Genomic DNA, 10,139 nt, shown 5'->3' with positions numbered 1-10,139 from the left:
GTACTCTGAGCTCTTTTGTTGTTGTTCGTTATCTCATCCCTTCCATGTAAAAGGATATATTAAGGAGAGATACGAGATGAATTGAAATGATTGAGAAATTGCGGATAGTTATGCGTCTGTGGGAAATTTGAAAGTCATAGAGTTAAAAGCATATTTGAAAACGTGCGAAATATTTGAAATATAATATATACATATAAATATATAAGATATAAAAAATGAAAAGAAAAAGATGTGTAAAATGTAAAATCTAAAATCTAAAATGTATATGTATATGTATATGTATCATATATAATATTTGATAGATGAAACATTTGAAAGTGTCGCATATTATATTAAAAAAATATGAATAAATCATATAATATAGTATTCTAAAGAAATATTAAAATGCAAATTACGAACTTAACCTCCATACAAGGTTGTTCAAGGCTGCAGAGCATATTATGATTATAGAAATGATTTGTATCTTAGATGTTCATATATCGTGAAGGTTTACAAGATATACAGATGAGTTTGAATGATGCTGTTCATGGGTCATTGGTCTCGTATCACATACGGCTCATCTCTTCCAAGATAAAAAGTGTAACGTTCCATTTAAATGCCCAAGTGACACTAAGAATCTTGGCGCCATCTGTGAAATAATATTTCCCGCTTTGGCAAAATTATTTTTGAATCTATCAAATCTTTATTTACCATGATGATTAAACTTTCATTCGCGACGAATTAAATTCCTGATTATACAAGTTCTTTTATCTTATTTTAAATCCTTAATTATCTTCATGAACCGTAAAATAATCCTAGCATTCAGGCACATGGACTGGTATCTTTTTGCATTATTTATTATGACAATGGCGAACGAAACGCGCGTGCAGTACGATAATGAGGAAAGAAAATTTCTTTCTCGCTCAAAGTTATCTGAAACATGCTTGTTTAATTAAAATACCTCTTATATAACATGCGTGCATTTAAAATTCTAAATTTTTCATGAATTTCGCATTTTAATAATAATCAAAAATAAATAAATGATAGTAAGCATTCTAATAATCAAGACTAAATAAATGATAGTAAGCATATCTCATAAATACAACATAATAAATTGTATTTCAGATCGCCGGAATAATTATTTCTTCCTTTTGAAACATAATTAAATAAGAAGGAACAGTTTGGATGGCTCTTCTAGTTGTGCTGAACATCAACAGATAGCGCACGAATCTATACGTATAAAATTACAAATTAACAGAGATTTCTTACAAAGATTTCTGCGTGTATGATAACTTGAATCAATAAAGTTAAATCGTTATACTCTTTGGACTTAAACTTACCTTCGGATAAGATAAAGTTGTCGGATTAAATTTATATAACTGATTATATATCACAAGATTCGAGTCATATTCAACGATTCAACGCTCAATATATTTAGAAAATTCTGAAAAGCACGAGCAATACGTAGAAATCTATGTAACGCTTAAATAAAATTATACATGAAATTAAATAAAGTTAAATTTAACCTCACAATTGTCAAATATACGATGCTCTGACATTGTAGGCTTTGAAACCTTCAGTTCATTTACCTTATAGAGATCATCAACACGATAATATACTTGATCTCCGTGTGATATTCGACATTATCAAAATGCTAGCGTTGATTTTTCGTTTTCAACTGGACGTTATAGTTGAAAAATCTTGAAACGGAGATGTTGTTCATCGTTGAACTTCCGCGCCATGATGACGCACAACTACCGTGCGCTCTGTATGTCGTTGACCAGAGGTTAAATGTACCAGTAGTAATTGCCAGCCATAACATAAACAAATTTCAATGATGTGTCGCTGATCGTTACAAGTGGCCAGGGGGGAACGGGGCAAGAATGTTGTCATTTTTACGAAAAATCTCAATTGGGGGGAGGATAAAAGATGGTGTGCCGACGAGCGACGAGATGGAGGCTGTTGAAGACTGTTTGGATGTGAAGAACAGAGGTTTGGTCTCGCAGTCCGACACCGAGCTGAAGGAATCCGTTTATGGCAAGTTCACATTTCAACTTGAACGCTAACGGGTTGACTAATATTCTCACCTAACTAGAAAATCATTTAATATTGACAATTAGTCGACGGAGGTTCTGATTTAACAAACAAGTTAAGCATACCTGTTAGTAACATAAAATTTTACTAAAATCATGTTATATTTGGTACTCTCTTGCAGCTGTATAAATTTCATTTGTAAAGTCACCGCTTATTTTCTAAAATTGACTGAAAGGCACATAATATGTGTTAATAGAAAAAGATTCAACTAGCAAATTGCTTGTTACCAAGGCTTATAAAATTTAAAATCGTCATAGATTTATTGAGAACGATCAAGGATCCAGAGAAACCTCAAACATTGGAGCAATTGGATGTTGTATATGAAGACTGTGTTGAGATCTTGAGGCAAACTCCCAAGGGAGTTTCTGTCATTCGCATTGAATTCAATCCGACAGTGCCTCATTGTTCTCTGGCAACATTGATTGGTTTGTGTATTAGAGTGAAACTAGAACGTCATTTAGTAGCCCTTTTTAAACTGGATATATTTATTAAGAAAGGCGCACACTCTACAGAACAAGAAAGTAAATATAATCAATCATTCTTTGTGAAAGAATTACCAATTCACCTTAGTGTGCATTAAATGTTTTACATTTCAGTAAATAAACAAATAAATGACAAAGAAAGAATTGCTGCTGCCATGGAAAACCCTAACTTGAGAGAACTGGTGGAGAAATGTATTCAAGAAGAAGAGTGAAAGCCTAGCTCCTCTATGGTGCATGGGTTTCATTATGTCCAACACTGTTCATTTGTAGTAGGTTATTTTTGTACGATAATAGTATGCAAATAGTATGCAAACACAACTTTTATTTTAGTGCAGAAGATATCAAAAGGTCACATTTACTGAAAAGATCAATGAATACTGATGGAATTTTACAATTTAAAACATTATTATAGTTGATTGTACAAAGTCAATGGTGCTGTAAATATATAGCATGGTTCTGTAGTTACTTTAAATATATTTTGTATACATATTTCGAATCTTGAACTATAAACTTAGGTGTAAAATATGCTTGTTATTAAAATTTTTTTTTTCTTGAAATTCAAAAACCAATTGCAATTGATAATTATAATATTCAATACTAAAATCCAAACTCCTATGTATATTTGATATAAAAATTTATTCTTTTTCGTTTAACAATTAATCCTCGTTAATCTTTGTTATTACAAATAATCAAAATAATTGAAAGTGACAGAAATCCCTATAAATTTAATTGCATATATGTATTTAGTTCAACCGTCTTTCATTCAAAGAGCAATTATGGCCTATTATGCCTTAAATTCTGAAAAAGAAAAAAATCCAAAGAGTAATAGATACTCGTTTGCCAGTGAAGATTAACAGAATCTTGTCTAAATAGAATCAAACGGAAGGACAATTCCTTAAGAAGAATCAATTACCAGCTACAGATTCCAACATGAGAAAAACGAATTCTAGCTCCGAAAGAGTTCGAGGAACATCGCCTAAGTAACGGGTAGGAGGGAAGCGACTGGTGAGAGGTGCTGGGACAAGATGGGAATTATCCGGGGCCCCTTTCAGGCCCCCGAAGATGCTCTCCAGATACACTCGGGTGGGAAGAAACTGGGTTACTCGAGCCAGAAGGGAATGTGGGCCGGCTATATACCGGTTGCCTGTTCGTACACCGCAGTTCATTCTTCCTTCTCGTCGCGATCGACAAGTCGTGGACGAGCTAACGTTCCCTATTGGCCTGGCCGAAAAATATACGCATACTTCAGTCCATATATACGGGCCACGAAAGACGTTCCAACTCTTTCCTATCGTAGCACCTTCTTATTGGCAATTCACTGTTGCAATTGCCTCTTTGGTTAGAAGATCCTTGAAAGTGAACAAAAATCGACAGAGTATCCAGAGGAAGAGTCTCTTTAGGTAAGTGCACCTGGAGAAATCGAAAGCGACCTCGCAAATCGAACGGTCGCCTTGTTTGACCTGCACTATGACTCCTTCAAACTTTCTCTTCAGTGGTCTTCTCTTCTAAATAATTTTCGCGCGTTTTGTCGCGTGCATCACGCTCGCTAATGTGTCTCGTTGCGGATCGTTATGGCTTCAACTACCGTCGATTCCTGTTGCTTTCACCTTCTTGTAAAAATTTTGTCGAATCGTCTCCTTATCTCCATTTAGACTATTACTGAGTATAAGATGTAAAGACTGGTAGCATGATCCCAGAAATATTTTGAATTTTTTAAATATGAAGAACAATATTACCATGTTGAATTTATATTCAACATAGTAAAAATATATTAAGATATTTATGCAATATAACAAACTTATCTTGGCTAATTTTTGACTTTTTAATCTTGCCCTTCCCGTTATTGCACGCTTCCAATTAATTATGATAAAAATCTATGATTTTTATTGCGAAATAATTATTTAGCAATTTCGAGATTCAATGATAGCGCTTCAAATTAGATTCGAATTAGATTTTATAATAAGAAATATATACGTAAATTTAGTAATAAAAATTGCATTTCACTGTTAATATCAATGAAAATTTTGTCTGGACAATTTCCAGACATCATTATTCGAATTTCAAAATCCACTACCTATTGTTTACTAAAGTTGTGGAAACTTTTTTTACAATATTACGCGTAGGCAAATTAGCAAAGTCTAATTTACTATTTTTTGGTTCTTTGTTCGGTATTAAATTAGGCCTTCATTTTAGCACGCAGAGGCGTTCATAATTGATAGTTTCTTAATTAACAGCGCACTCTCAATTGCCTCTGCTTATGCTCAAACAATTACTTCATAATTACGTTTTTTTTTTTTATACGTGTCCCGTAAAATTGTTCTCAAACCTTTTGACCAAATTCACACTATGCATGAAATTTCGCTTATTAATTCTCACGCTTTCCATATATGTATATATATATAATTTAAAAGTGCGAAATTTATTTAACAAACACTAATTAAACCTTCTTTGTTCCTCAAATTGAAAGGAAAATTATCAGCAGGAAGGTTGCATTATTTAGTTACAATTTCTTGAAAAAGGAAAAGAAGATTCTGCATATTTTTTTGACCATTTTGACTCATCTTGGGTTTTAGATTGTTTTGAAAATCACTCACTTTCTCTTCGATTCACGAGAGGTGATGAGGTTTATCTTCGCGAATGTACATACTTTCCTTGCGTAAGACCTGCACAAGTCTACGCAACGATGCAACTTGTGGAGCACGTGAAGTATTACTTCTCGGTCGGGAATTCATTACGATATCCTCCGTAAAAGGAGAAAAAAGAAGCAAACCTGCTTTTACCCTCACGATTTTCATCACAAAACCACTTGCTCAATTGAATTAAAGAGAAATTCTCTTCCTCATTGAACAGGCTAAGCAAAAGTTTCTGAATTAAAGATTAATCTTTTTTTCCTAGACTAATACTTCCTCGTTCAACCATCCAAAACATAATAGTCTGTATACGACAATGTTTTCAATGTCTGTATACGAATGTTAGAACATGTTTTTTTTTTAAACATAGATATTTGTCAAACGTTTAAAAATACTTTGATGATTTGGGAGTATTTTTAAACATTTTTCTCAATTTCAGATTACATCAAACATTTTTCAATGTAATGATTTTGATGTATCATTTCTTTAATGTTATATGAAATGACAGAGAATTGGCAATTGCTGCAAATTAAATTTTCAATTTTAAAGAAAGAATACATCAAATTATTGAACTTTAAAGAGAAAGAGTACATCAAATTATATTAAAGAAGAAAGAGAAGAAATGAAGATGTAAATGGAACAACAGGTGTCATCGGTGACCCACATGTTATTAAGAACACATTTGCATAAATATGTTTGAGAATACCTCTGTGTACGTTGACGTTGAGTATATGGGCACATATCCAGGAATCTATAATTTCGTTCAACGTGTAGTATCCACCAATCAAAAATTTCATTCACAAAGGAAACGAGTCGTAAAAGAAAAAAAGAAACAAAAAATGGAACACGGATGAAGTAACTATTCACGATCAATCTGGATCGGGCGAAAGTCGAAATTGAACCGGCACCGATTTTCTTCTTCATCTTCCTTCTCCTTTTTTTTTATTCCTCCGTCGGACGCATTGGCACGCTCCTCTGTCTCGTTTTTGTATCGTCGTACTCGTCCCGAATACGCGTATACAGACAGACGAGGAGCCGTTAAGAAAGACATAGAGCACACAGCCAACCACGTAAACCGGACGATATAAAGCCGGCCAGATAACGGTTCCACGAGCACATATGCGGATACGAAATAAAGCCACGATCTCTCCCTCTTTCTGTTCCTCTTTCGTCGATACTCTTCTAACCCTTTAACCAGAGACGAATTTAAGCTCAAAAATACATAGAAATTGTAGGAGAAAACGTACATACGTATAACTAATAAAAGAAAAGGTCCAATGAATTTTTTGAAAATGTCATCTTTGCTAAATATAATGGCTGCAAAAAGTATTGACACACATTTTATTTATTTCAGTGTTTACGTATTAATTAAATACACTTTTGCATTTTGAAAAATTTGATAGTGTGAAAATGAACTGTAGAATCTGACAGAAAAGGATATGTAGTAATACTCTTTTTGTAGCCATATTTATTTGTGATTAGGGGCTAGATAATATCCAGAAAAATAATAAATTTGGAATTGAAAAATGCCAAAATATACATAATACATGAAGCATATGAAATATTACATGTTCAATATTTTTTTCTGAAACGAATCTCTGCTTAGATTTCATTTCACATGAAATATGCAAAGTACGATATTTGATACGTAAAACAAATCTCTACTTCATGTTTCATGTTTCAATCGTGTTCCTAAAGATATGAATTTTCATATAAGTAATTAGCAAATTTGTGGAATTAACTCGCAGAATTTCACAATCACTTCGTGACAGGATAGCAATAAAATTCTTGCGTAATAGATAAGATGACATTCTGTCGAAAGCCTCATCCGTTCTGTCGACCTTCTTTAACATCTTGCTTCCGGAGAGAATCCTCAATGAAAGCGTCATTTAATTTAAGTCGCAATCGTCAAAATAATCCATACGTCAATCACGACTCGTTCTTCACTTTCGCAGACAGAAAATTACTTTATTTAGTACTTAAACAGAAAGATTGATATTTTATTCAATAAATTATATTTGTAAAAAGTTATAAGAAAATGAATATGTTATATTGTATTAAAACGATTCAGTTGATTAAATATTACCTCTAGTTCAATATCATGCAAATTTGCATAGCCATGGTACTGTAATGAGATACAACATTGTTTAGTTTAGTTTAGTCTAGTCAAATATTTGAATCCCTATCAATTAAACTTCCCTCTTCTGTGGTCGAGAAACATTTTGTACTGTTCCTTAGTTATTTAGTTTATAATTGAATTATCTCTTCCGGGACGGCATTATCATTTCTTCAATCCAGGTGAATGACCGCTGACACTAATTTTTAGCGAAAGTTGTGCTATTAAGAGCAGTGCTTCATTAAATCCGCAGTGACGTGCAGTCCCAAATAAAGATCACTATTATTCAGTATAATAATTGAACAAGAAGTGGTTGACGCAATAGCGGAATATTAGATATTTCAATCATACAAATTACAAAATGGAAAGTATGCTGATTGCAAAAGTAAATGTAATTACGTTTTAGCACGAAAACGAGCGGCTTCCTTCTGTATTTCCAAGGATTTAATTTTAAACGGTCGCTTTCTAATCGATTCACTGCTCATAAAAAGATTATAAAATGTAGAGTTTAATATTTTGTATCAATAAAAATTCCAAACAACTTTAGTATTATCCAAGCTAGAAGTCATCATGTCTACTAAGTTCTCAAATTTCTAAACAGATCATATTTCTTACTTACTTATTTCACCCTGCTTCCACAGGGTAAACTCGAGCTAATCAATTTAAAGATATCTTCAATTATACTGCGATAAGTGATTTGTCATTAGAGATCAATATTGTCTCGATATTAAAACAAAAATGAATTTCTAACTATGTATTAAAAGTGATGAGCGATCACCTATAGTACTATTTTTTAAGTTCTCCAAAGTAGCAATTAGCTCAACTTATTTTTAATTTAGCATTAGTCAGATTTAATTCTAATTAATGTATTTCACGCCACGAAATCCAATTTCCATAAAATGTAACCAATCTACTTAGAAGCTATCATATTGAGTAGTAATCCACATATTCTCTTCCAGTTATTTATCAAGCTGTCAGTATAGATAGCAATCTCGCGAACTTCTTGAAACTATATTTCTTCGTACTACTTACATTCTCTTGCGTTACAGAACGTTGTTGAGATAATTGCTTCATATTCAGATAGCCCCAGCATGGCTATTAATTGCGGATCGTCTTATGTTTTGTTTTGTCACGAGGACGATTTAGAAAGTTACAACGAGGCTGCAGAGGCCCCGAGGAAAGTCAACGACATGTCACAAAAAATAAAGACCTGTTGCAAAATCCTCAAGTATTTTTCCTCATCGTCGTCGTGAGAGAACCTCTCCTCCTTTCATAGATCATAATTCACCGCTGAAAAGTCTCCTTTCACCCTCGACAAAGATTCGTTCCCAAGAAACTTTTACTCGCTAGTCATCGGATGCTAGAAACCACGTTTTTCTGGAACATTCGTTCTCTGTTGTTTTTATATGAAATGAAATATCTTCGGAAAATAAACTTATTGAATATAATTTTTTTTTTTTAATTGCATGTTAAATGCTCCTCAAGTAGAAAATTACTTGGATCGTTATACTAAGCATAAAGATTTGATTATCTGCTCTTCGTTTGTTCAGCAACAGTAAATATGAAGACGATATGGTTGATGTTGGTTCTCGTTGCCGTTGTGGTGAATGCTCAACGCCGACTAGCCCTTCCTGATCCACGCAGCTGTGCCAACCGTGAGTGTTTATTAGCTAATACATCTTACTCTAACATTTTTGTAATAAAACAATAAATAGCGACTTGTTCTCGTTTCAATCTTGTTCCAGGGGTACGACATGCTACTTATAGGGACGCTAGAGGTGTTGCACATTCGTATTTCTTCAGCTGGGAACATCAACCGACTAGAAATCTTGAAGTAGATTGGTTGGATGCTCGTAATATCTGCCGCAGACACTGTATGGACGCAGTTTCTCTTGAAACACCACAAGAAAATGAATTCATCAAACAGAGAGTGGCAAGAGGTTAATTATAAATGAGAATTATTCTTATGTTTACACTGTGAATTTTTCTTCATTTTCTTCATTTTCTGTTTTCATGTAGGAAATGTGAGATATATCTGGACATCCGGACGGAAATGCAACTTCAATGGTTGCGACAGACCGGATCTTCAGCCGCAGAATATCAACGGATGGTTCTGGTCTGGTTCTGGAGCCAAAATTGGACCAACCACACAACGTAATTCTGGAGATTGGAGCAACACTGGTGGATTTGGCCAAGCACAGCCTGATAACCGTGAAGCTGCTCAAGTAATTTATTTTCTACTACTTTCGTATTCCTCTTCTTCTTCAGTTGTTTCTTTCGATCTTCATTTTTTATGATTTTATAACACATGGATTTATGTCACAGGGCAATGACGAGTCTTGTTTGTCAATCTTGAACAACTTTTACAACGACGGCATCAAGTGGCACGATGTAGCCTGCCATCATCGAAAACCATTCGTCTGCGAGGACAGTGACGAACTTTTGAACTTCGTCCTTTCTAGAAACCCTGGCATTCGCTTTTAAAAGCTTTTCGTAGCTTCTATTAATTCTTGAATGTTCAATGTCTAAGATTTTTCGATCGCGCAAGAGTAGCAAAAAACTTTTCTATCTCTTGAACCTTCTAATTTATATAATTACAAAGTATAATGATCCATTATAATTAGAATTAATTTAAATACTTTCATTCATTCACAATTGTATCATACGGAATTCTCGAAATGAATTAAATTAGAATTTGATAAATTAGATATTGAACAATCAAGCATTGCATTAGATTTAGACTAAGTAGAAGCTGCCTATATCTAAGTTTTAACTTTTGTACACTTTTTCTATACAAAATAAAAAGCATTCGCTAAGAAATTTGGAATCAGTGATCTT

At 33.5% G+C, this 10,139-nt stretch overlaps 2 protein-coding genes and 1 long non-coding RNA gene across 4 annotated transcripts; 2 read left to right on the top strand and 1 right to left on the bottom strand.

Annotated features, from left to right (window-relative positions):
- Positions 1-311: 311 nt before the first annotated feature.
- LOC122537246 lies at positions 312-1,589 on the bottom strand. The gene is made up of 3 exons (XR_006308586.1): positions 1,511-1,589; positions 1,320-1,423; positions 312-1,209 (listed from the first exon to the last, which is right to left on the bottom strand). It is a non-coding gene; the product is annotated as an uncharacterized LOC122537246 (long non-coding RNA).
- Positions 1,590-1,708: 119 nt separating this feature from the next.
- LOC122537242 (MIP18 family protein galla-1) lies at positions 1,709-3,027 on the top strand. Of its 2 annotated transcripts, XR_006308585.1 has the most exons (4): positions 1,709-2,016; positions 2,331-2,594; positions 2,670-2,824; positions 2,886-3,027. XR_006308585.1 is itself a non-coding variant. In XM_043670269.1 (3 exons), exons 1-3 carry the CDS (start codon positions 1,863-1,865, stop codon positions 2,765-2,767), a joined length of 516 nt encoding a protein of 171 aa, XP_043526204.1. In that variant the 5' UTR covers positions 1,709-1,862; the 3' UTR covers positions 2,768-3,027. The 2 variants fall into 2 exon arrangements, 1 of the variants encoding a protein (XP_043526204.1); XM_043670269.1 differs by having other exon boundaries at positions 2,670-3,027.
- A 522-nt stretch (positions 3,028-3,549) lies between these two features.
- On the top strand, positions 3,550-10,121 carry LOC122537241 (L-selectin). The gene is made up of 5 exons (XM_043670268.1): positions 3,550-3,955; positions 8,852-8,956; positions 9,047-9,241; positions 9,321-9,526; positions 9,627-10,121. Exons 2-5 carry the CDS (start codon positions 8,863-8,865, stop codon positions 9,783-9,785), a joined length of 654 nt encoding a protein of 217 aa, XP_043526203.1. The 5' UTR covers positions 3,550-3,955; positions 8,852-8,862; the 3' UTR covers positions 9,786-10,121.
- Positions 10,122-10,139: the final 18 nt, after the last annotated feature.

The sequence above is a fragment of the Frieseomelitta varia genome, unplaced genomic scaffold (genome assembly GCF_011392965.1).
Source record: "Frieseomelitta varia isolate USP_RPSP 00005682 unplaced genomic scaffold, Fvar_1.2 scaffold_897, whole genome shotgun sequence".
NCBI classification, from domain to species: domain Eukaryota; kingdom Metazoa; phylum Arthropoda; class Insecta; order Hymenoptera; family Apidae; genus Frieseomelitta; species Frieseomelitta varia.
The sequence above is the reverse complement of the archived record's forward strand: the minus strand, read 5'-3'. Positions and strand labels throughout refer to the sequence as shown.

Coding starts and splice junctions, on each gene's coding strand:
- LOC122537242 (XM_043670269.1), top strand. CDS start 1,863: ATGTTGTCATTTTTACGAAAAATCTCAATTGGGGGGAGGATAAAAGAT. Junction 2,017..2,330: donor GCTGAAGGAATCCGTTTATG/GCAAGTTCACAT, acceptor AAATCGTCATAG/ATTTATTGAGAACGATCAAG. Junction 2,595..2,669: donor ACACTCTACAGAACAAGAAA/GTAAATATAATC, acceptor TTTACATTTCAG/TAAATAAACAAATAAATGAC.
- LOC122537241 (XM_043670268.1), top strand. CDS start 8,863: ATGAAGACGATATGGTTGATGTTGGTTCTCGTTGCCGTTGTGGTGAAT. Junction 9,242..9,320: donor CAAACAGAGAGTGGCAAGAG/GTTAATTATAAA, acceptor GTTTTCATGTAG/GAAATGTGAGATATATCTGG. Junction 9,527..9,626: donor ATAACCGTGAAGCTGCTCAA/GTAATTTATTTT, acceptor TTTATGTCACAG/GGCAATGACGAGTCTTGTTT.